Source organism: Hesperophylax consimilis, chromosome 7, assembly GCF_061612785.1.
Source record: "Hesperophylax consimilis isolate HC1 chromosome 7, BYU_Hcon_1.0, whole genome shotgun sequence".
In the NCBI taxonomy this organism is placed as follows: Eukaryota; Metazoa; Arthropoda; class Insecta; order Trichoptera; family Limnephilidae; genus Hesperophylax; species Hesperophylax consimilis.
Window position 1 is genome coordinate 3,759,953 of NC_142842.1, and position 27,567 is coordinate 3,787,519.

The window sequence follows — 27,567 nt, forward strand, 5'->3', positions numbered from 1 at the left end:
AGTTGCTGTAGTGACTAGTGATCGCAATCTGTACCTACGTGGTGTTGGGTAACTAGCAAGAATTTCAATAACATACTAACTGGTTATTAGCAGCTAAATAACTGTCTATTAAACTCTTATTTGGTTATTCGGCTACATATTACCTATTTATACGGCTGAAGTCTAACATTTTTCTTGAAGCAGAACATACAAAAACACTTGTCAGGTAAGCACCACACAATTTTTTTAAATGAAATATTATCCCACTAATTGGTGCAGTTGTTGGAATATCTAATCTACCACCATCACAAATAAAGGGGGGTCTCTATACTTCAGTCTAATCCAGTCACTTCTAAATTATCTGATAGAAATTTGGGGAAATTGACATATCATACACGATTTAAAAATAATACCGAAATAAATTTTAAAAAGTCTTATAAAGAAGATACCCCCACAAAGCCAAGAAATGAATTTACTAAAAATAAGAAAAAGTAACAACTATTACAGTATGTCTAGTAATCTACAAAATACAAAGTTGACATAATATTTATAAAAAAACGTCACAGTTAAATAAAAATAGTTTGCACATATCCGATTTTGTATGACTGCTATTATATAGCCAAATCTAAGCAGATAAATGCATTATACATCTTCCCTCTCACCCCGCAGCATCCAGTTGTTCTCGAATAGCTTTGCCAAGGGCCTTTTAAGTTCACGGCTTTATCAATAACCCAGTATACGTCATAGCCAACTAACCGAATAACCCGACTGTCGCTAGTGTAGCCGCGGCTTCTCTGTCGATAACCTCTCTTATGTAGCTGGTTAAATGTTATATACCTAGCTCATATTAGTCAATATAACCCAGCACCATCTCAGTACCCATTAGTCCCAGTACGATACGGACCGCATGCCCGGCACGATGATTGCACGCTCCGCGTTCCGCCTGGCTCTTCTGGCCAATGTTGTATTGTTTTCGTGCGGACAAATTCCAGACTATAAAGTTCCAACGGCCAAACTGGAAGCCATTTATCCCAAGGGACTGAGGGCCTCGATTCCAGGTAAATATTATGAATTGATTTTTGTTATAAAACCTGATTTTAAACCAGTTTTCCATCACCTCGAGAAATTTTATGGAAAAATATTTACAAATTTTAATTTAAAATGATGCACTGTCCTGGTGACGAATATACCTTACATTTGAATTCTCCATTTTCCCCATTATTACAAACTGAAAATATTGTTTGTGCAATGGTTGGGAACAGCTGAATTAATCCCCCTCTCCTGGGTGTAAACCCAACTCCTCTTTTTCAACCTTTTACTTTTCGTTAAATATATATACCAAAACAATTTATAATTTAATAAACTCACATGATTTGGAATAAAGTCGGCAATTATTAATGTAGTTTAATTTTTTGTGTAAATTAACCACACATTTTTAAAATTAAACTTATTTTTTTTTCAAATATCTTCTTATTTAATTTCCTTTTACAATCCGCCAAATGTTTTCATTGCTCCGAACTTCGACGACTTTTGACTGCAGGTTTTTTTCTGAAGGATAGTTGTATTCGATTTCTTTTCCTCGTCTCACGTGTGTGTTTGCGCTGCAGGTTTTCAAATTTTCTCAGAAATTCAGTTGATGTGTGGCCATTAATTAATTTGCAGATTAAAAATAAAGTATTGAAGTAAACAATTTGTTTAAATAATACGATTCTTGACTCCTTCAACATTGCCTTGACTCTTGTATATCAATTGTTCTTTAGTATAATTCTCATTTTATCCATTTTTTAGAATTGAAATTTGTTTCAATAAAATGTTGCTACAGTAACTAACGTATAGCGTAATGTTTGCTTCGTATATATTTTACTGGAAATTGTGTTCAGGAATCTTCTTATTTATTTATTTCACACCTATTAAGGCTTTTGCATACATATATATAAATATCACTGAACTTGATCTACACAGCATGTAGGCACAAAACATAAAAAATCCAAAATATTTTTTTCTGTTTCAGTTGACAAAATTATTATATGTGAGTCAAATAAAATTAAATACCTTTATTAAAATACTCCACTACTTGATGAAAAAAACTTCAATCTTCGCAATAGCGATATTTAATGAACATTTTTATTTATTTATTGAATGCCCGTAGGGCTTTTACATACATTACGAAAAATTACAAACAGTATACAAAAATAACATTTCAGCACGTACATATTCGGTAAAATAAATATTTATCATTTTACAAACACAATACAGAAACAAATCCGTTATATTCGCAACCAATTAATTTTGCATTGATGTAGGACGGAGAGGTTTTATATATATCGAAAAGGTATGAGTATTTGTATTGGCAGTTCGGTGAAATCGAGCTAGTGGGGAGTGATATGAATAGTTAGTGCTATGATTGTCACAGTGGAAAAAGTCTGTATATGTATTGGCAGTTCGCTGAAATCGTGCTAGTGGGGAATTATGAATAGTTAGTGCTAGGGTTTTTACAGTGAAAGGTCTGTATATGTATTGGCAGTTCGCTGAAATCGTGCTAGTGGAGAGTTATGAATAGTTAGTGCTAGGGTTTTTACAGGGTGGAGTCGAGTAGATTTAACACTTAAAATTTGAGGGCAGTCTAAGAAGTTATTCAGTATATAAAAAATAATAACAATATCATTCATAGTTCTCCGGATAGAAAATAACCGTTTTGTTTTGTGTAGTAATTTGTTTTGAGTTTTAAAAAAAATTCTGTTTGGGGTCCAGTATTACTCCCAGTTATATAATTTCAAAGCATTTTCAAAGCTATCGATATTATTAAGTCTATCAATATTATTTCTGTTTTTGTTGGTGTGACTCGTTTTCAAAAGTTCGTAAATTAGTTTTATTTGCATTCATTTTTAGTATATTTTCTTCAGCCATATTAATATATTAGGAGTTCTGTGAAACAACTGGCTCTTGGAAGCATTGATGTATTAATATTAGCCATATTCTTAGAATGATTCAACATACTTAGATTATCTAGAATATCACATTTATTTATAGAAACAGGTTAAGCGAAATGCATCTAAGTTTCTAAGTAAATAAACATTATATAGTGTGGCTGCTTTACCTACTTGGATAAATAATAACAATAACCTGTTCTTACCTAGATGGCAATGAAAATATAAAGTTGTTCATTCTTCACAATACAACAATATTTTAGTATCAGTTGTCAAATGATGATGAAAAAATAACCAGTTGAAAAAGAGTATTACATTGTAAATATTCATGTTATTCAGTCCGGTCGGCATCAAAGTACAGATCACACCACTAATGTGTGTGATAATAATAAATAATGTGTTATGAATAAAACAATATTTTGTTTAAAAAATGTTAAGTGTAAAAAATAACACCGTGTAGCTGAGTAGATAGACTTCTAAAGGTGCCTCTTAGTTCGAATGCTGGATTGAATTTAGTTTATTCGGTTACCATACAAGAATTTCAGCTGCTTGGAGCCAGTGGATCCAAGGCACCCCCGATTTGGATTATTTATAAAAGAGAGTTCTTCGGATTTTTGATAAGAAATGAAAATAAAAGTGGTAAAAGAAATGGCAGGTTCAAAACAATGTTTCACAAAGGATTTGAAATTCTCTCTGGGTTTAGTATTAGCAATTGGCACAAATTTATCTACCGTCCTATTGCCGAGAAGTCCGTTGTAACCTCTATTTCTTCTGATATGCGTCATTTATGAGACAGTCGGAGATGTTAGCGAGGTCAAGGTCTACACAACGGTCTGATGTTGTAAACAGAACAAACGTGTTTGATTAGAGATGCACAACCGACGGCTGCATTTTATTTTTAAACTTAAACTCCACTCTCGGAAAATATTTTCCGTCAGAGGCTACGTCATCTTTGGGGATGCTGTGTGGAGGTTCTTTTTGAGGAGGGGAAGGAGTAATAAAAGAAGATTACCGTGTTAAAGGAGGGAAGAAACACGGAGGCTGGCAAATCGATCCTCAGCCGAGTTGTTGAACTCAAGAACGAGTCGTAGAAACGATTCTCATGTGACAATTATCAAGCGTGTATACATGTGTTCCTGACTATGCATCATGCCGAAGGGATCAATGACATTGAAATAAAGGTAGAACAAACGCAGTTCCCACCTGACGTGTGTGCTTCAAAGGTTGCAATCTGTTAATTGTTAAGATATGGAAATTTATCAAGTGGACCACCCGTTACTGCACAGAGCTAATATATATATATTTATGGTTTATTTTAGTATTAAAGTATTTTGGGGCTCCAGACTAGAGGTGGCTGCCAAATTCAACAGCGGGGAAAACATCGATTTATACAGCACCAGCAGTTGTATCTGCAGAATCTATAGTACAGTAGGCACCCACGCCCAGCTTCTGAGAGGCCAACTTGACTCTTGCTTCGACGGAGCCTTCGTGCTTAAGCTAGTCACTTAGGCCCAGTTGTTTCGCAGAAATTAACGCGTGACAAAGTCATCAAATGACCACAAAGCGCCATTTCTCGTTAAATGCCCATTCTAAGTCCGTCACAGCATTTGAACAAATTCAAAGCAGAAGAGGACAACTATCGTGTTGTTACAATTTGATAGAAGGCTGGAACCCACATAGAATCGGCGTTTAACGGAACCTTTCAAATGTAAAAATAAAAACAAAATGGCGCTGAATAGCCACTTGATACAATATTTGAATTTTTGCTGAACACCTGAACCTTTTTCAATGGAAGCCATGTTTGGAAGATTGCTTCCGTTGAAGGAGACTAGATTGTCATATTAGGCCAGTGCAATTAGCGCCAAAAAGGGGGTCGCGATCGAAGTAATTCCGGTAGTCCCAATTTTTTTTATATGTTATATAAACTGATCCCCTGATGTAAAATCTGAGTTTCCGACCTTGGTGCACCTGTGCTCGCGCCGCCATTTTGAAAAAACTGGCCAAAATCGGGCCAAAATCTAGTTTTTCCCAAATATCTCATTTCCAATGCAAGTTTTGGCCAAAGTATATTTACAAGTATAATAGAACATAAAATAACCTACAACTTTTGTTAAAACAAATTTCTTCTATCTCTAATAGGTACCGAGGTAGAAAGTCGTAGAGGTGCGTATATTTTTGAAAAAACAAGTTTTTTGCGTGACTAGGTTTGGTTTTTTATAAATACCTCGTTTCCAGTGGAATTTCATGAAATTTTTATTGATACCAATTATGTAAAACATAAAATTTCAAAAAAAGCTGTGTAGTTTTTCTGTTTATATAGTTTTTTTTACCGATAAATAAATAAATTTTACTAGAATAAACAAATCTAGGTAGGTACGCAAAGAAAATCTATCACGGTTTATTATCACGTTATTAGATTTTTTTTAAATACATACATCTATAAATTTACTAGAGGGCACTTCGGTATGGGGGGGCTACCCCCCACCCTTCTACTCCTCCCCTCCTGGATTGGTTTATCTGCATAACATTTGAGAGGGTATCGAGTCATTCTGTGGGATTGAATCAGGAACGTCAGAGCAACATGTAGAGATGTGGCCTACAAGAATTAAGAGGGATGATCGAGACGTTCAAACTCTCATTGATTGGTTTGCTTGCCATGAACCATTTCCTAAAACAAACGTGATTATGTCTATTAGCAGTGGCACAATCGGGGATAGCAAAGTCACTTGTCACATGGTTGAAAAGATGGGGAAATTAGCTATGTCTAAAGTTATCAACCAGAACTTTGGAAACCTACACTTAAAACGTAATGATGCGATAGTTTCTCTTGCGGCGGTGACCAGCAGTGTCAAAAATCAGGGTGTGACTATGGCAATAGATCCATTAATGCTATTCCATCATATGTGTATTTCCAAAAAGTCTGAAAGTGAACTTAAAGAATATTTTCAATATGAACTCTCTCCTGTACCATTTTCTCTTTTCTCAGAGGAAGGCATGCGCAAAGGAACGAAATCTATATTTTATTCATCATTCAACCCTCTACCAAATAATACAGAACTGGGAAGCAGTAAAATACACGTAATTGACGGAGGATATTTACTGCACAAAGTTGTATGGGGTCGTGCTCAACCTTTTTCAGTAATTTTCCAGCAATATGTCAGGTATGTACAAAATCATTATGGATCCAATGCAGTAGTGGTATTCGATGGATACCCAGATTCTATGGAAAAGAAAAGCACTAAAGGGGTGGAAAGAGCACGGCGTGCCAGAGTTACAACTTCTGCTGAAGTTTTGTTTTTTGAAAGCATACACCCACAAGTGCCACAGGAAAAGTTTCTGGGAAATGAGAAGAACAAGTCTCGTTTTATTTCCCTACTCAGAACCTCATTTGCACGATCCCACATAACGACAGTACAAGCTGAAGAGGATGCTGACGTTCTCATAGTGAACACAGCAAATTCGTTGTCATCTCAACATGATGTAGTCATAATCGTTGGTCAGGATATTGATCTGCTGGTACTCCTCACAGCTATCTCACCTCCCAACGTATATTACCAAAAAGTTGGAAAAGGTAAATCACCTAACGCTTTGTACTCGAACAAATGTTTTAAACACATTAAAATAGTTGAAAACATTTTATTCCTTCATACCATAAGTGGTTGCGATACAACTGGAGCTCCGTTCGGTCAAGGCAAACACAAATTTTGTAATATTCTTCTCAAGAACCACTCAGTGAATGAACTTGTTCGTGTATTTCAAGACCCAAAAGCAAAGACAGAAACAATCACTTTGGCTGCCGAACAACTATTTGCACTTTTGTATGGCGGCAACGAGAAATCAAATTTGGAAAATTTAAGGTACATCATTTTTGTCAAAGGAGTAAAAAAGAACAAATTCAATTTATCCAGGCTACCACCCACCAAAGATGCAGTCCAGCAACCCGCTTCAAGAACATACTTGCAAGTGCAGACTTGGCTTGGTCACGATAAAGATCCGACTGAATGGGGGTGGAAAAAGGATGCTGTTGGGTTACTTACTCCAGTAACAATGTTGAAGGAAGCTGCACCTCAGGCCTTGCTGAACTTCATATCATGTCAATGCAAAAAAGGTTGCGCTGGAAAGTGCACCTGCAGAAAGTCGGGTTTGAAATGTTCCCTACTCTGCATTCATTGCAATGGCAACTCCTGCGAGAATGCTGTAGAAGCCTTCGTTGATGACGATGACGAGGAATATGATGACCCAGTCGCCACAAATTTGGGTGATAAGACAGATGAAGAAGCTATTCAGGGCCAGAAGTAATAAACTATAGTCAAGGGCTCGTACTTCTGTCTAAACTGATCTACCATTAATTTTATTTTTTGTTATGCTGACAACTTAACTAATAAAGAAAAGAATGTCAATAAATGTTAATTTTACGAAAATACCAATTTTTATCTTTTTATGTACCTTATCATCTTAATTGTATTAATAATCTTAAATATATGTTGTGATTACGTTGATAGGCATGTCAGACCAAGCTGCGAGCACAAATGTAGTGGCTTGGCCTATTTTAGTGGTCTTCCCATTGGGAATGTATGGCGACCGATATGCTGAAATAGTCTATCTACTATATTTATAGCTAGGTCTGACACAGGCATGACGATTTTTATCAACGTATATGTTCTTAGAACAATAATTGTTAAAGAAAAATAAAATCAAGGAATGCCAAGTTTAAAACACCTAACCTCTGTTTCAATTTTTGGCCTGGTTTTGGTGGATTAGAGTTTGGATACGTAATAGAGATAAAAAATATAAATTATATACATATTTCTTTAACGAAATTTTATTTTCTTCAAAATTATTATCAATAAATTTTTCACAAAATTGTACTGGAAACGAGGTATTTATAAAAAACCAAACCTAGTCACGCAAAAAACTTGTTTTTTCAAAAATATACGCACCTTTACGACTTTCTACGTCGGTACCTATTAGAGATAGAAGAAATTTAGTTTTGCAAAAGTTGTAGGTTATTTTATGTTCTATTATACTTGTAAATATACTTTGGCCAAAACTTGCATTGGAAATGAGATATTTGGGAAAAACTAGATTTTGGCCCGATTTTGGCCAGTTTTTTCAAAATGGCGGCGCGAGCACAGGTGCGCCAAGGTCGGAAACTCAGATTTTATATCAGGGGATCAGTTTATATAACATATAAAAAAATTGGGCCTACCGGAATTACTTCGATCGCGAATCGCTAATTGCACTGGCCTATATCACACGTATTTTCTTATAGCAGTATTGTGTAAATACCAATGACCAAAGAAAATAATCTATTTGCAATGATAAATACCAAGTCCGCCATAAAAATATGTATAGTTTTAAGTCACTAGTTATGAGTCTTAGTTGTAAACCACTAGCTATTAATCTTAGTTTTAAACAACTAGTAATAAATCGTGGTTAAACGTCATTGTGGTAGTGAATAGGTTAAACGTATAAATTAAGGTGTTAAGCGCTCTTGGGGGGTGATTTTTTCACGAAAACGGCGCTATTGAAATGATCAAATCATTATTATTATTACTGAAAAGTGTACGATCACTACGGTAAAAAAAAAACTGTAAAAGGTTGTGAATTGCTGAGATAGATTTTTCTTACGACATAATAACCTCTTTGGAGAACAGTAATTTATTATGGGATTTTCCACTAAGTTTTATTGCATTTTTGCACATTAGATCATAGTTAAAAAGTGTGACTAATTTTATTCAAAATTTCTTTTCTCAGTTTGATCACGTTGGTAAATATTTACGGGTAAACTAGGTTTTACCCGCGGCTTAGCTCTCGTTGTATTACGGAGAAATTACTGTACAAAGAACTCTCCCATTGTGATGTAATGTTTTCCCGGACGAAATGTAGCCTATACCACTTCCCAGTCCAACGAGTTCTAATAAGCTAATGAAATATGTATTTATTTGATATTATGGAAACAAACAGTACATTGGTTACTGTCAGTGATGTAACAATTTACAGCGATTAAATATTTCAAGGTGATATACCTGTGATATGTTTTCTTTTAATGTAGGTATATTAACAGCCTTATATACTAATAAATAAACTCACTTTACAATCGTTAAACGGTGTTTTTGTTATACATTGTACAAAGACTATACAATTTTTTTTGTGTTATTACTAATAAAAAATATGTGGCATTTTGGCAGACCTCACGCATGCGCCGTGCACATCAGTTTCCCCGAGAATGAGTTATGTTCTGAAATTTGTAATTAAAATCATGTTTTGTTGATAATTTCTATTCTAATTCACAATTATATTAGTAAAATCTAGTACATTTAATATTATGTGTGTTAAATTTCGTTAGTGTGAATTTATTAATAATGTCATATTGTGAATATAGTTTTATATCATCGGAAAAGCGAAATCATTTCGGACATATTATTTTTATCTTAATTAACTTTTAGCTTATGCATTTAATAAAACTTCAATGAAAGTGATGTTGTTTAATAACATACTTGCCCTTTGAATGTATGGGTAAATACAATTTTTTATAAATCAGCGTTTATATTGCGACAAAATGAATCCAAAATGATTTTTTTGGTTATTCTCTGGGAATTATTTTAATAATTTTTAATTGTATGAACAAGATAAAAAGTCAAGTCACAGCTATCTTGCATATTTATTAAATAAAAGGACTGTGTTTTATATATTTTTTAATTCTATACATTTTTTGACGTTTTTATTCAAAATGTTTGAGTTAAGCTTTTTTTCACTTTTGTACGTTTAAAATTTAAATATTGTAATGTTAAACATTAAAGTATATTTAAAATTCAAAAATCTAAAAGGTATTTTTATTTAGTTTCCAAATTGGTATTTGTTTTTACGAAATCTTCAAAATGAAGAAATATATGGAACATTTAAAATATCTTGAACAAATTCAGAAACTATCATTATTTCTACTTGTATGTTTAAAATTTAAATATTGGAATTTTAAACATTAAAGTATATTTAAAATTCAAAAATCTAAAAGGTAATTTTATCTAGTTTCCAAATTGGTATTTTTTTACGACATCTTCAAAATGAAGAAATATATAGAACATTTAAAATATATTATTGTAGAAAGCAATCACTTTGTGGTTTGACATATTTAATAAAATAAAATACTTTTTTGTTTTAAAACCACGATATTTATTAATTTAAGAACCGACCGGTTTCGCTTTACTTAAGCATCATCATCCGATTTATTGATATAACCCATTAGTCTACATAATTATCTGGCGGTTTTTCCATTACTTGTGCACTTATGTTAATGTATTTTATGACCGTCTTTGTGTTGCTTATATTTGTATCATGTTGTCTCCCTCTATATTTTGTTATATATATACACACATTATGTACTTCTTGTTTAGTATTAATTTGTACCCTGATGATGCTTAAGTAAAGCGAAACCGGTCGGTTCTTAAATTAATAAATATCGTGGTTTTAAAACAAAAAAGTATTTTATTTTATTACATTTAAAATATCTTGAACAAATTCAGAAATTATCATTATTTCTACAACAGGTAAACAACCTTCTTTGACTGGATAAGCAATGTATAATTCGATTTTTTGTATCTTTCCACGAACTAATTTATGTTAGTTTCTATTTTAAGTTTCAATTAGTAAGGTTTTCACACTCAACGTTTTTATTAAGACGGGTAATTTCCGGGTGACGTTTGTAGTGTATAGGTGTGTGTGTGTGTGTGTGCGTGAGTGTGAGGGTGCGTGTGTGTGTGTGAGGGAGGGTGTGTGTGTGTGTGTGTGTGTGTGTGTGTGTGTGTGTGTGTGTGTGTGTGTGTGTGAATGTGTGATTGCATATCTGTATGTATGCGCATTGAACAGTTTATATCATTGATATGATGCTCCTTTTAAATTTGAGCAGTGAATTTGTAAATATGTAGATGTTAGAGTTTAGACAAATATTATTAAATGTTTGAAGAGCAAGAGATTTGGCAAATTAGATGCTGCATTTATTTTGTAATTAAGCTTGTGGAATAGCACTGTATGTCTCAAAGGTATGTTAAAATTAATTAAGTACAGAAGTTCGGTACAGTCGATGAAACATTACATTACGATTGTATACGGATTATTGAACACTTTACTTATTCGTAGGACAAAATCAAGCATTTTATACGACCTATTATCGATTGAGTCAATTTGCTTATTAAATATAAGTTTACTACCAAGGTAAATTTCCCAGGTCTTTAATTTCCGTTTTAGAGATGACAGATTCGGTGTTAAGTGAATAGGAGTACATAATTACATGTTTATTTCTTAGAAACGTTGATATCTAAACAGTTAACTTTACAATAAAGTCAGCTGTTATAAATATTCGTTTAAGAAAGAATTTCGGTATTTGAAAAAGTTTTAAGAAATTCAGCCGAAGTGAAGGAAAATAATTGATACAGTTGAACATGACCGAAGGATATAAAGTCCCATTAGCTCAGTTGATAGAGCATGTATAAAAAGTCAATAGATGTCGTACATTAAAAAAAAAGGATATATTTATCCAAGACACTATCCAGGTTACATTTTTAGTTCGAGATGAATCTTTCGATCATACATAAAATAACAGCCGATAACAATATGAGTTAAGAAAATGAAGATAATGTCGGTAGTTCGTAGTCGAAGCATGATACCGTTACATATGACCGAAGGAAATAGGGTTCCATTGTATGTCAATTGGTAGAGCAATGCACCTATTTTTCGCTAATAAAAATCGCTAATATTGTCTTTAATAATTAAAAAAAGAAAGAGGCGGCTTAAAATCTATGGCTCGGAAGGTCAATAAGTTTGTTTGCTTTTAATTAAAGTACATACTAATATTTCTAATTGATTTGTCATTTCGTGAAGAAGCCTCTTTCAGTAACGTGAAAAAATATTTTAAAGACAAACTTACAAAAAATAAAAATGTTTCCAATTGAATTAATCTTAAGAATAACTCACTTCAAATAAGTTTAAAATCATTTTATTTTTAATTACTTATTGTAATAAAACAATGTACACTCCTCTTCCAGCCACAAGCTAATGCTTCTATGGAAGAGGGGTCTTGAAATATTTGATCATATATTGTAACAAATAAACAAAAATGTACTTATATAATAAATAAAAAATAAATAAAAAAAGTGATAGAATAATATTTATGTTCATCGTACTCGTATTTCACATAAGTGCATGGTCAATGTATGTTTAGTAATTATAGTAAGAAATCACTTTTTTTTACATAGATAATCGTTGTTTCAAGTTTAATCAAGTAAACAAACCGTTTTTGGTCGTTGTTGTGAGATTCATAATTATACCTGAGGCAGTGGTCCCCAAACATCGACATTATAACTATTTAGGTCCCCGCATTCCGAATGTTCATTGATTTATAACATATTTCTCTCGAACACTTAAAGTTTGTAAGGTCCTAAAATATTTATATTGTTTTGAAGATAACATATATATGTATATATATATATATGATCATATTATTTTCTAACTTTATCAACCAGTGATAACATGTTTATTTGGAACTCTCTAACTTATTTATCAACCAGTGATAACATATTTATTTGGAATTCTCTAACTTCTGTACATCTTTACGTAATTATGGAATATTTTTTAGTTAACTTTGTTAAGACTCTCTATACTGTTTTAAAATCCGTGTACACTCTTTATTGAACTCCTTTTTAAATTCGCATTCTCATGTAAAAATAATTTCCTTTTAATTGTAGAATGTTGTTTTTCCCAAAATGATTTTTATTAAACTCATTGGGATTAATGTGAATTATATTGACAACTCCTCCATGCACACATTAAACAGGATGGGGGACATACACACTCCTTGTCTTACTCCTGACCACAAGAATATCGGCTGGGAGTATGTACTTGCCCACTGTAAAAAATATCCTGCTGGGAGTGCCATTGGGATAGTGTGTTTACATATATTAAATGTCTAGGTTAAATTTAGGCAAAAAATTTAAAAAAGAATGAGAAAAACGCTAATCGGTTTTAACTGCACCGGATGCGGTTTGGGCTCGTTTCGCACCAAAACTGGTCATAGTAATCTGATAATAATAAATAACCTAAGATTTGTATACCGCAGCCTCGTGTTCTCTCACTTCAAGTGCGCTTTGGTTAGTCACGCACAGTTGTCATGCCCAGTCAAATTACACCAGTCCGTAGATTTTTAACCGAATACGTATATATACAAACAGTCGTTAAAGATGAACGTACTCTTGCTACGTAGATGTATTAAATACAGGGTGTTAAGGGACTTACTTGATTTAGTTTAACGACTGATTTCCGACATTATTCGCAGTAAAAAAAATAAATTTGGATTCCGGCTACATTTTTCATGTTTTTTTTTTAAACTTAAAACATAAGTATTTACATAAATCAGTTAGTTTTGGACAGTTAGGATCGGGTTGAGGGTTGGTCGGTTACTAGACCGAGTGACCAGTGACGACAAGAGGAAGACATTTTATTTGTGTGGTTTTGAAAAAAAAAATTGATCAAAAAATAAAACACCAAAAAAGTCATCAGATTCCAAAATTTAATGAACAATTTTGACTTCAAATAATGTCGGATATCCGTGGTTACAGTAAGTCCAGTACTTCCCTTAACACCCTGTATATATAACACATCTATGTAGCAAGAGTATTTACATCTTCAACGATTTTTCTTCGCTAACTTACAATTTTATTATTTTCGGTAGGGTGATAAATCATTCTAAAACGGTTTCGCACTTAATTTTTCATTAAGCTATTATTAATAATCTTACTTGTTACTTGTTGTTTTAATTTTTATTATTTCTCTTTATCTCTCCTCACAAATTCTTCTTGTATTATTTTATTATTATTCTTATTACTCATACCTACCCCAATAATAAGTATTAAGAACAATAATTTTCACCCTAGTCGAACATACCAATACCTTTTAAGGATAAACATAGGTTCATTAACTTTGTTTAATTTAATACTTAGTACCTTATAACTTGTTTGTTAAATGTTTAGTGAATGTCCAAAAAAACAACATTTTTTGGTTTGATTAAGGAATTAACCTTCCTCCCTAGGGACTGGAGTCAACCTCACAAACAACTGATTATGTAGGACCGACATTTATTTCGTGTACAAACTGCTGTAATTAAATATAGCGATGTATGTAAAACATTTCATATCCTTAACTGCTACTTTGTGAGGGAAAAATGCAAATTTTTTATCGATTAAGATACCTAAATCTTCTATTAGGAATATTGTTGATACTATAATTAGAGACAACAGGATTTTTCTTTCTAGAGAATGTTATAAATTGTTGACACTTATCAATTTTTTTTCGACTTTATGTCCGGGTTAAATCTTCCCAAAAGGAAAAACTAAACCCTTCCACACACTTTTCCACAAATGATCATAAAGTCAATCCACATTATGCAAGTGCATTATATAAGCATAATAAATACAAAACAATACAAGAACAACACGTCAAATCACCAGAGATCAAATGGGAAAATAATTCACCGACTCCAGATATTTTCATATCAGAGGGTTCGGCTCGGTAGAATTCCTAACTGGACCTATAAATCCTACTGATCCCTCAGTATAAATATTTAAAAAATCTTTCGTAATCCTACATATATTTAAAATGAATGATTTTTTTAATAAATAAAATTAAAATAAGTCATTTTAATTACCCCGCAATTATAATTATAAGTAATTACTATTTCTATGAAATGATAGCCGTATGGCGTTTGACTTCAGCAAGTTGTATGTTGCATTACCAGTTATTTATATGAACTGTATCTATGGATTTTTGCACTCGGAAATAATTCACTAAGTAAACACTGTACTGAAAACCCACACCAGTGACATGGACTGTAAATTGCCAGTTCCCTCTTGAGGGTACCTTGTGTAAGGATTTGTAAAATGAAACAATACTTCACGAGTGTCATCGGACAACTGACATTGACTGGTTAGGACAGTTGCTTCCTTATTTATTGGTCAGTTTCTACACGCGTTAATATGTAGCAATTATCCTTATCTCTAAACAGGAATGTATTCTCGTTTGCATTCATTGATGGAACAAAGAAAGAGTAGAAATTAATGATGTTATTTAATAGTTAGCTATGTCTCACGGTTTTTGGTGCGAGTAATTTAAACTTGCAAACTCAATATATGTAGCTCGTGTATGGTGATAAGAACAAATTTATAAACACATTTGATTATTACATTTTAAGTCATAATCCTCTACTATCCCGAGTGTCCGATACAAATATAATGCGTCACGTCAGGTCAAAGGTCTATATTATTGTTTGATTGGCTTTATAAAATGTTTGCTTCATAAATTGAATATAAGCCACAAGTACGTGTGTTAATCTTACACCAAGCCAATTTATATAGTACCTACCTATATTATTATGTCTCACATATGGCGTAATCAATTAATCAAAATATAATCTCATTTGTTTTATTTACCGGTACGATTTAAATTATATTTGAGGAAATTAATATTCAAGGTTTCCATTTTATATTTGTAGATGGACCCGGCATCTCCCTGTTCGCCTTCCACGGCAAGCTAAACGAGCCCATGGAGGGACTGGAAGGCGGCATCTGGTCCCGGGACATCAACAAGGCCAAGGATGGGCGCTGGACCTTCCACGACAAGGCTGCCAAACTCAAGATCGGCGACAAGATCTACTTCTGGACCTATATCATCTATTCTGAAGACGGAGGACCCGCTCTGGGCTATAGGCAGGAGGACGGCGAATTCACCGTCACAGGTATATAACCTAATTAATGGAGGAAGATCGGGATCGAGGGTCCGATAAGTCAGTTATATCATAGTGTCGATTCGACTAGGTTGCGGTGACGATTTCCTTTTAAACCACACGAGAATCACTAATTAACTATCAGAGTGGTAGATACTCTCAGCATCGATCGCCTCGATGAGATACCACTATTCAGAATCTAAACGTTTCTATAATTGGATTGAATCGTGCTTAGTGACCAGATTAGAGACTAGGCTTTCCCATCTCCTAGCCTTCACCGCCTGCTCCAGCTTCACAACATATTCAAAATTTAGGATATCATCGTTCCACTATCCGCGGAGAGTTGAGACTTTTCTGCAATAGCCACGCAAAAACTAGAGTTGATGAATATAATTTACTTCCCATTAAAGTACATAATTTAATTCACTTCTGAATTACAGTGTCCTAAGAATAAAGCCCTGTGGTACCCCACAGGTTGTCCATATGAGGTTATTACATAAAAAATAACATATAGGTATTTATATATGAAAATTTTCCAGGCTTCGTCAACGATGACGGTAGCGAGTACACCGGAGTGACTCCGCCCCCACCCTCGCCCACAACGAAGACTCCCCCTGTCGTCTACCCACAGTCCACCCCCCCAAACCCTCCGAAAAAGTCCTGTCAGCCTACCGACACCACAGTGATCATGAATGGGTTAGTCTGCCAAGGTCGCCTGCTGTTTGAGGACACCTTCGACTTGAACCTCAAAGAAGGAGACCTATGGAAAACAGAGCACAAATTTGCTGGGGAACCCGTAAGTAATTTTTAGAATTATGGCTCAAGCAGGCAAGCTGTCGAAATTCACTTAACTTGTTATGGAGATAAATGAGATAGGTATGAAACAGCAAGACCATGTTACCAACATGCAACTTCGGCATCATTCCATTTTGAGAAATTGAGAAAATAATGGAGTGGGAATGGACATGCCATGATGTAACGAAGATTGTTAATGCAACACACTGCTAAACTGAAGTAGAGAGTAGAGTATATATATATACCGGTCGGTGGCCGAGTTGACATCGCGTTTGGGTCCCACCCAGGCGTAGTGTGTTCAATTCCTCGGCTGGCTAAGTCCTCCATCACAACACAAGCAACAATTTCAGCTTACTGTGGTGGTAGTAGGAGATTTTCAAATATTCTCAGGTTATTCGTAACCCGGGAATGTTTGTCTTTCTTTTTTAAAATTTAAAAAAAAAAAAAATATTACTTCATACATCTCCACTTCAGTTTAGCAGTGTGTTTCTTATTTAAATATATATATTTAAATAAGAATATGAATATATATATTTAAATAAGTATATATATATATATATATATATATATATATATATATATATATATATGGGAAGAGGAAGGTTGGAAAGTACCTGGCAATTCAGATATTTATTTATATATATATATATACCTACCTGTAGCGGGATATATATATATATATATATATATCCCGCTACATTTGTTGCGTCCGACCCCTAAAAACTCCATAGCATTGCAGCGTCCACCGACTTACAGCGTCCGATATACGGACGCTGCAATGTTTTGACCTCAAAATTGGCCAGAACGATGCTTACCCCATGTAGAATCGTATGGCAAAAATTTTTGTGGAAGCAAAAAATGTCTCAGAATGTCTGGAAACGAATATTGAACGTTTGACATTTTGCCGACAGGTTCGCTACACGATGTATATATCGAGCAGTGTATGTTTTTATTCATTTCTACGATCTTGCCGCGTCCACGAAGTAATATAATTTTCGATACATAACGACGATCATGCTGCGTCTACGCATTACATTGTTAGTATTGCGTCCTCAAGACCGATTACGAGTAGATATTATTTTATATACATAACGACGGTCGTGCTGCGTCCACGCATTACGTCGATAGTACTGCGTCCCCGTAGCCGCTCATGAGAATATACTATTTTTAACTCATAATGACAATCATGATGCTTCCATGCATCACGTCGATAGTATTGCGTCCCAGTGAACGATCACCAGTAGATATTATTTTGAATATACAACGACGGTCATGCTGCATCCACGCATTACTTTGATAGTATTGCGTCCCCCTGGCCGATCACGTTGAAATATTATTATGAATACATAACGACGGTCTTGCTGCGTCTACGCATTACGTCGATAGTATTGCGTCCTCGTGGCCATTCGGAGTACATTGTTAAATATTATTTGAGCGTTTGGTTGAGTAAATCATCAGATTTGGCAACATTTGGTTAATTTACAACGATGCCGCTTGATACTCAGAACTAAGAATCGTCTTGCGTGGTTTTTAATGCATAACGACGATTTTGCTGCGTCCACGCATTACTTCGATAGTACTGCGTCCCCATGGCCATTCACGAGTACATTTTTATAAATTGTTTGAGCGTTTGGTTGAGTAAATCATCAGATTTGGCAACGTTGGGTTAATTTACAACGATGCCGCTTGACACTAAGAACTAAGAAGCATCCTGCGTAGTTTTTAATGCATAACGACGATCGTGATGCGTTTACGCATTACGTTGGTAGTATTGCGTCCGTTGTTGTTTTTTTTAAAAGAAAAAGCGTTTTTTTGGGAGCGAAACCCGGTCGGCACAAAGTATAAAAAATTAAAGTGGTGTTTACAAAGTTATTGTTTTATTTTAAATTAAATATTGTTGTCAATTAAACAAAAAATTTATAAGTTCCCGCATATTATCTGAATATAAAATAAATCTTATAGAATAAAATAAAATCCTCAAGATATGAATTGAAATCTAGCAAGAATATCGTAACACAAATTGTGAGGATTATTATTAATATATTCATAGAATTATAAATATATATTTTATCACACCTTCATAAATGCAATGAAAACTTTAACTTAAATGAAATCAACAAAAAATCAAAATATAGAAGAATACGTATGTAAAACATACAGCAAATGCACTAAAATCTAGAACAATATAATAAATTTACTAACAATCTTGCACTTAAATATAAGGAGTATAATTTGAAACATGGACGAACTTCTGGTATACCTATGTATTTAACATTATGTCCACAACCAGATTTTTTAATACTATCCGAGGCACACTCGCATGCAATACATATAAATATACAAAGTATTCCAAACTACAAACAATATGTCACAAATTATCACAAAAATAAAAGTAGTGGAATTGTAGTCTATGCTAAAGAAAAATTTACTGATATCAATGTTAACGAAATACCAATATGTAACGCAAACTGTTTGTCAATTAATGAATCTAAATAATTAATTAATATAATCGCATGTATCGAATACATAGCTCGTTATACCCTTATAATCCAGTAGGTACCCAAGCGATTCCTTCAGAAACTTGATCAGGGTGCTTAGGCTGTGAACATCTTGGAATAATTATCGATAATAACATCAAATGGAAAAGTCAAATAAACTCCACAGTAGACAGAATGAGAAAACTCATCTTTATGTTTTTTAGACTTAGAAATACTGTATCATTAAAAATACTTAAAGGTATTTATTTTGCACTTGCACATTCTACACTACTACAATATGAAATCGTGGTTTGCGGGGGGGGGGGGGGGTGCGTATAAATCATACCTACGTCCACTTGTGACAATTCAAAAAATATTAATAAAAATCATATTTAAAAAAGCCATATAACTATCCAACTATAAATGTTTTCCAAGGTTTCCCGGTTCCCCTTCTCACAAAAATTTATGACAAAAATACTCGTACATTAAGAAATTCAATTACATAAAGATTTATTTCACAAAGCACTCTTTTCAGGGTGAAATGCCTAAAACCAAAAAAAAAAAAAAAAGATTTATTTGATAAAAATAATATTCCATAATTAATTTTAAGCTAAATAATTATTTATATTGGAGGACTAACCGTACCACTAGTTCGAACTGCAACAGCAAAACATCATTATTTATTTAACGGTATAAAATTATTCAATAAATTACTCCTGGATATATCTGAGGAAAATTATGACAGTTACAAAAAAAACAATTTAAAATTCTCTAATACCACCTAATAAATTTTCTTATTGTTTTAAATTATTTATTTATTTATTTTATTTCAGGGAAATCAACAGTTTACAATGTGCTTCATTTATACACGTGTAATTTACCTAACTGAGAAACCAATTGCAGATTTCCGCAATATTCTATTCTATTATGTATGTAAAAATTTAAAAACTATACTTACAAGAACTAAAAAATATTAAATTTATCGAAGAAAGCAAACACTTAGTGGCTTGACATTATACAAAACGAAACAAATACTTTGTTTTAAACCACTTTATTTTTATTTATATTTCGTCGACCGGTTTGGATTGAACCCAAATATTGTATAAAATAAATATAAAGTGGTTTAAAACATAGTATTGTTTCATTTTGTAAAAAATATAACGTTATTCAAGAGGGAGATTATTATAACATGAGATTATTTTAACTGGAGATTATTATAACAGGAGATTATTAAAACAGAAGATTATTATAACGTAATACTACATAATATATGTCATTACATAATATAATAACATTTTATGAAGTTTGGTACACGTTTAATACATTTTTAATATAGTTTTTATATTTATTTTGGTTACATCGAAGATAGAATCAGAGAGAATGTTATTATACATATGTTGAACATATTCTTCTAAGACAAGCATTTTTATTTTACTAGATTACATGAGCGTGTGTGCCGTGTAGGTACTTTCAAATCAATTCTGCTTAATAAACTCCACATATTATGTTTCTGCTTATCATTCCTTGGTATTATTTATAACTAACCTGTTTTTATTACTTTTATTGTATTTTCTTGTAAGGCTATTAATAGTTTTTGTAATAATATTTGCAATATAAATATGTAAAAATATATTGTTGTCCTCTCCTAAGCACAAGCATCTTACTTATCAGAAAAGTGATTTAAATATTATTTAATATTATGTTGTAAATATTGTAACACTAAAGATGTTAAGAAATAAAAATAAAAAAAATATTTTTATTATGAACTTAATGGTATTAATAAGTTTAACTCATTAATTAAAATATTGCAATTTGAGGTTGAACTAATTAAGTTAAATATAAAAACAGATATTATTATATTGAATACGTAACGACAGAAGTTCTGCGTCGATGGTATTGTATCCTCGTGACCAATCACGAGTAGATATTATTTTATATACATAACGACGGCCGTGCTGCGTCCACGCATTTCGTCGATAGTATTGCGTCCCCATGGCCGTTGGCGAATTTGTACATTTTTATGTATTGTTTGAGTCCTTGGTGAAGCAAAACTCCAGATTTGGCAACATTCAGTTCATTTACAACGTTGCCACTTAGCACTCAGAACTAAAAAGCGCCTTGCGCGGGTGGACATTTTAGTAAGATGGTTTACAGTGGACGGTAAATTGATATCCCGACCTAAAAATGTCCGACCGCCCTCTGCAATGGAGCGAACTGGCGCGTTATGTAATGATACATTTTTACTAAGGATATCGTTGTAAAAAAAATTGTCGCACGCCTGCGCCCAGTAGGTACGTTTGTATACAAGGTGCAACAAGATATTCATTAAAACTTCTCACTATCAATAGACAGTTTGTTGTCAGGTCTGGTGTGTTTCTGGATGTCAAAAAAATAAAACATAAATATATATACATATATTTTTTATAACCGCACAAGAGTCTCAACCGCTCCCGTCTGGAACAGCGAGACTGTGGCATCCCCAATCTGAGTACTAGGGTGAAGGGATTGGGGAGGGGAAGAAGATGAGGAAGAGAAATGTAGAAAAGTACCTAGCTATTTATATCTGGTCACCAAACACGGCAAAAGCTTGGAAATAACGTTTCCATTCGGAATGGTGGTCACACACCAGGGCGATACTGAGAGTATATTTCACTCTGGAACGTGCTGCAAACACACTTTATATTATGTTTAATGTATTAATTGTGAAATAACACAAACAAATAAAAATTTATTTGCGCACGCCGGGTTTGACCGGCAGATTACGGGCTTCGGATTGCGAGTCGAGAGTCTTATCTCTCAACCACAGATGCTGTAATTAATTAATTAATTCACTATGAACGTGAAAACTTCACTAGAAAAGTAAGAAATATTTTGTGTTGTTTATTTATTTGTTAATTTATTTATTACACCTAATAGACGTTTACATTCTAGTTTAATAGCTGAGTATCGCAGTTATTATAAATTCTTCAAAATTAAAACAATAGAGAAAACAAAATAGAATGAAAAAAAAATGTTACAACAAAAGCGTATAATAAAATAAGATACATTGGTAAAAATGATAAGAAGTCTCACATAAGTAAATATTCAAAATAAAGAAAAGATTGCAAAAATTATAGATGTCTATTTGTCTCGATATATAAAAGAATTAAAATAAACAATATTTATATTGATTATTTTTAAGGTGAAATATATCTCTCATATCAGAATAAGTCATGTAATCCTAAGGGGTTTAATAATATAAGGGGCATAACAACGGCCTAAATTTACCTTTTGAAACTCTCAAAACAAATCCAAGAGTCTTAAGGGCCGTATATACGGAAGACGTAAAAATTAAATCGACCTTCAAAACGCCATGTAACAAACAAATAATATACACTCGGACGCAAGAATATATTATTCAGTATGGACGTGAAACCTTTATTAGAATAGTCAGCAATATACGGCAGACGTAACAATTAAATTAGAGTGAACGGACGTGAAACCTATATTAAAAGGAACCTTCAATATACAAAAAATATACACCCGGACGTGAGTATGTACGTGACGCTAGAAATGTATGAGAGTGTAATAAACATCAAAACCTGCATTATTATGAATATTAAAAAAATATGATATTAGCGATTATCGTGAGTAAAACATAGTGCAATATTCACAAAAACAATCTAAAAAAAAGAACTAGAAGTGCTGGACGCCCAAAGACGGATTTACGCACGGACGCAATAAATGTTGTGGGACCTATATATATATATATATATATATATATATATATATATATATATATATATATATATATATATATATATATAAATAATAATGCAATATTCACAAAAAAAATCTAAAAAAAAGAACTAGAAGTGCTGGACGCCCAAAGACGGATTTACGCACGGACGCAATAAATGTTGTGGGACCTATATATATATATATTTTACCTATTGAGGTAATTGGGGTATTTGAATTTAATTTCCTATACCCTTTTGCTTTGATTTTCTAACGAACTAAGGAATTTTATTTCAGGACTCTCCTTTCGTGGTTTATATGGATGAACCAAAAAATGTATATGTGAAGAACGGTAAACTATTCATAGTTCCAGATTTGCTGGAAAATAAGCTGGGGGAAGGGTCAGTAAGGAACCCCTTGGATTTAGGTGCAAGGCAAGTTGATCAATCTAAAGAGCCCACGATACAGCAATACACTAAGCTATGTCAAATAAACCGTAGGTCCATCTATTTTCACTTGTTTGAATGTAAAGAGGACATTGCTACATTCAATTAATTTTTTTAAAATTGTCTCCTTAGATTTAAGGTGGTCTAGAAGTGAGAAATTTAGATCTATTTTTGGCTATCTCACTCTATGAAATATTCTTTTGTTCTATCTTAACATATCATCTTTTTCGTCTCAACTCTATTTAAATTCTTCATAATATGTATTTTTATATCTTATGCCCATTTTGACAACAGTAAAATACAAATTAATTTTTCTTTTCTATGTACTTTCAATCGATAGTTAAGAGCACTCTTGAAGAGTGAACGCCGAATACAGAACAAAAAAGACAAGTTCATTAAAAACTGTTATTTACGCAATAAATAGTACAGTTCAACCGATGAATTTTGTATTGCAAATGTGACACAACAAAAAATGGATTTTGTATTTTTGTACAGATGTACGGGAGAAATTTTATCAGACGAGTGCGTCAGTGCTAGCTTTACAATCTTGCCTCCGATAATCAGCGGTAAAGTGGAGTCTGTAAAGAGCTTCAGCTTCAGATATGGGAGAGTAGAGGTCATAGCCAAGATGCCTAAAGGAAATTGGATTTATCCAGGTAATGTAATAGTATAATTCAATGCTAGGCAAACACTCTTGACTCCATTTACACGGTTTGTAAAAAGGATTATTATTATATTTCTTATTTAAATATATATATTTTTTAAATTCTTGTGGTAAGCCATAGATTTTTCCTCACACACTACTGGAATCCTAGTAGTCTTTTAACAACCGAATATCTCTGAAGGAACGCCACGAACCTTGCAGAATTAAAAGTTGATTGTTATCCATTTTTGTTTTAGTGAATGCACAATTCAGATAGGTAAGGTGGAGTAACATAACATTGCAGTCTATTTCCAGAAATCCTGCTGGAACCCACAGACCCACGGAACACTTACGGATTGAAAAATTATGCTTCCGGAGTAATGAGGATTGCTGTGACCAAGGGGAACATTGAGAACTACAAGACCCTAAGCGGGGGACTCGTTATGGGGAGCAAGGAACCTTTAAGGAGTACCTGGCAGAGACAGAAATTTGGCTCCAGTCCTTGGAGTGACCGCTTTGTCAATTATACACTTGTTTGGAAACCAGGTGAGCTTTGTTCCAACAAGAGCTAAAAGTAAATACATTTAAAAATAATAAACACTATTTTAAAGCATCGCGCATTATTATGATGAAATACATAACATAAACTATGTTAGTTTATGTTTTTTTTGTTTCGCAAGAAGCTACTATCATTTTATTCCAAGAAAAAAAATCGTGGTTTGACGGCACAAATCACCAAAATGCTAATTGGTAAAAAGGTGAAATCATGCAAATAAGCAAACCAATTATTTTTTTCAGATGGCATAACCTTGTATGCCGACGGAGAGCAGTACGCCTCCATCTCGCCCCCCGCGGGAGGGTTCGCCCGCCAGGCGGTGAACGACCAACCTGCAGCGACACTGTGGAACAAGGGAACTTCACTTGCTCCTTTTGACCAATTTGTACGTATTTTCTATGCTTGATTGCATACTACTCCGAACAGGTCTGAATAGTCGAGAAAAATAACCACTTTCCCGAAGCACCAGATGTCTCCCTTTATCGCTTCTCACATCGAGACGCTTCTCACAGCTTGTGACTTTTGAAAATTTGATTTTTTGTTCGAAGATTTTCAGGAAATTTCCTGAAAATTTTCATACAAAATTGAATTTTCAGAAAAAAATAAAAAAACGTTTTCAACTACAGAAACATCAATAATGCCATTTTTGTAATATTAGCACTCTAGAACACGTAAACGTCACGAGGCGCCACCGCATAAAAACTGACTGGAGTAGTTGGAACTCCTGTGCGGTATTCAAATAAAAAAAATAAAAAAATGGACCCACTGTGTCTGCAAAGTTGAAACTCTATTTTGGTAACTAAAACAACTTATCTTTTTGCAGTTCCACGTGTCCCTTGCACTCAACGTCGGCGGAATCTATGAGTTTCCCGACTCTGACTCCAAACCCTGGGAGAACTTCGCCACTAAGGCGAGGAGGGACTTCTGGAACGCGCGGCACAAGTGGTACCCGACCTGGCAGGGCGAGGAGAGCGGCCTCCAAGTAGACTCCGTGAGAATCTACGCGCTGTGAGATCCTGGAATTTCCAATCTATCCAGTATCAGTCTCTACTTCTGAAAGAATAGTGTCCTGTCGTTAAAACTCCATTTGACTTCGGCGTCGCGGTCGTCACAAATCGGCAATTATCGTCGACTGCCGATTCAACCCCCTCGTCAGGCTTTGGCCTAATTATGATAACTGCTGTGCTTGATCTTGTGATATAATATTATATTATGTATATGATAGTTTACACACACATACTTTGTATTTTTGAGAAATGTTCAATAAATTAATAAAAGTTTTATAAATTCTATTTTGTGCATTAATTAGCGTGTGATTTTTTAAGTAGGTAGAGGTAGTAAAATAATTGCAATAATTTGGTGTATTATGCTAATTTTTTTAAAGAAAATCCCAGAGCGGTAGATACTCTCAGTATCGCCCTGGTGAAGAGCACCATTAAGAACCGAAACGTTTCTTGAAATGGCTATGGCCGTGCTTAGAGCTAAATAACCTCAATATTCCTCATTTTTCTACTCTCACTCCTACTCCAAGCTTCTTGACATACCTACTCCAAAAGAGGATACCATAGTCCCATTGGATTGGGGCAGTAGGGACTCTTTCACGTGAAAAATATATTTGTTCTGTCTGGAAAATTATACAGTTAGAATCTGAGAGTTTTCCCTCAACTCCATGTATCCGTCCCAGATAAAAACCTTGTTCTTCTTATAAAATCATATATTTGTTTTATGTAGGTATCTTGTTTCAAATCATATTTATTTATTTCACGCCTATTAAGGCTATTACATACATATATATATAAAAATATTTACGAAATTATACACGAAAATAGTGCAGGAAACGACTATTTAAAACAATTGCAGAAAAGTAAATATAAAGTCAAAATATCACTGAACTTGATCTACACAGCATGCAGGCACAAAACATAAAAAATCCAAAATATTTTTTTCTGTTTCAGTTGACACAATTATTGTGTTAGTCAAATTAAATATCTTTATAAAAATATTCCACTACTTGATGAAAAAAACTTCAAAAGGGTATGCTTTATATTGAAATTGATGTACTAAATAAATAAACAACATCGTTGTATTTGTTTCCTAGCTGTTGAATCCGTCGCATAGGAGTGTGATATTGGGACGTTGATATAGAATTGCTACAATAATATGGTAGGTACTGTCTTGTAACCGACCTGCTTGGAGTATAAAAAGAGATTATATATAATAAATCAGGGGTATCAAACATTGAATTAATGATTTTATACAAACAGGTTAAATCGGAAATAATTCTACGATCAGATAATTTTATTAAATTTAATATATAAATATATTGCGGATTAGGCATTTTTTTAAAGCGAATGCTTGTGTAGTTTTATTTCATTTTTTTATTTGTTTTATAACAGATTTTATACATTCTCATTTCAGAAATCAGAAATAGATAATATATTGACACCAAATACAGCCGAAACCCCTCAACTGACCAAAAAAACACCACGTTCATAATTATTTCGGAAAAAAACACTATTTAATATGTTTATAATTACTTTGTACTATCCATAATACAAAATTTTAATAATATATAAATAAAATCCTCAGCACGGGATATTCCAGTGAGGATATCTTATTTAATATAAGCAGTTCTGATAAAATTCAACTGCTTTAAGGTAAAAAAAGTTTTTTGAAATATTTTCTAGGGGAATGGGTATTGGGTATCAATAATAAAAATGAGAGAAAGTGATGTTATTCAATTCAATGCTGTTATTCAAACTTTGAATATCCAATTTAAACTGCTGTTATTCTCTTATTCAAACTTTTAGGACGGGTTGTTTTGGAGTATTTGAACAATTCATCAAATTTAAACGTTCGTTTTCAAGTTCTGTGAAAGATTTTTTCAAGTTCTGTTTTTATTTCAGTTTTGTCAAGCAACTAGCCTATAATGATATAATAACAGAACTTGAATTGGACTTTCACAGATCCCAGAAATGAACGTTGAAATTTGATGAATTATTCAAATACTCCGAAACAACCCGTCCTTAATATCCCATTTAAACTGTTGTTATTCTGTTATTCAAACTTTTAATATCCAATTTAAACTGCTGTTATTCTGTTATTCAAACTTGTAATAGCCAAATCAACTTGAAAACAAAATAGATTTGTTTTTAATGTGAGTAAAAAAAATATCAATAAAATAATAAGTTTTCTGACATATTCGATCGGATGTTATTTTTTTAAGATTGTTATGAATTTAGTGAGGCATAATCTATT

The 27,567-nt window shown here is 33.2% G+C and overlaps 1 protein-coding gene across 1 annotated transcript; it reads left to right on the forward strand.

Moving 5' to 3' along the window:
• The first annotated feature begins 841 nt into the window (after window positions 1-841).
• Window positions 842-25,599, forward strand: GNBP3 (Gram-negative bacteria binding protein 3). Its single transcript, XM_089633130.1, has 8 exons — window positions 842-1,037; window positions 15,445-15,687; window positions 16,215-16,471; window positions 22,962-23,098; window positions 23,606-23,766; window positions 24,069-24,299; window positions 24,552-24,694; window positions 25,133-25,599. Exons 1-8 carry the CDS (start codon window positions 887-889, stop codon window positions 25,319-25,321), a joined length of 1,512 nt encoding a protein of 503 aa, XP_089489256.1. The 5' UTR covers window positions 842-886; the 3' UTR covers window positions 25,322-25,599.
• Window positions 25,600-27,567: the final 1,968 nt, after the last annotated feature.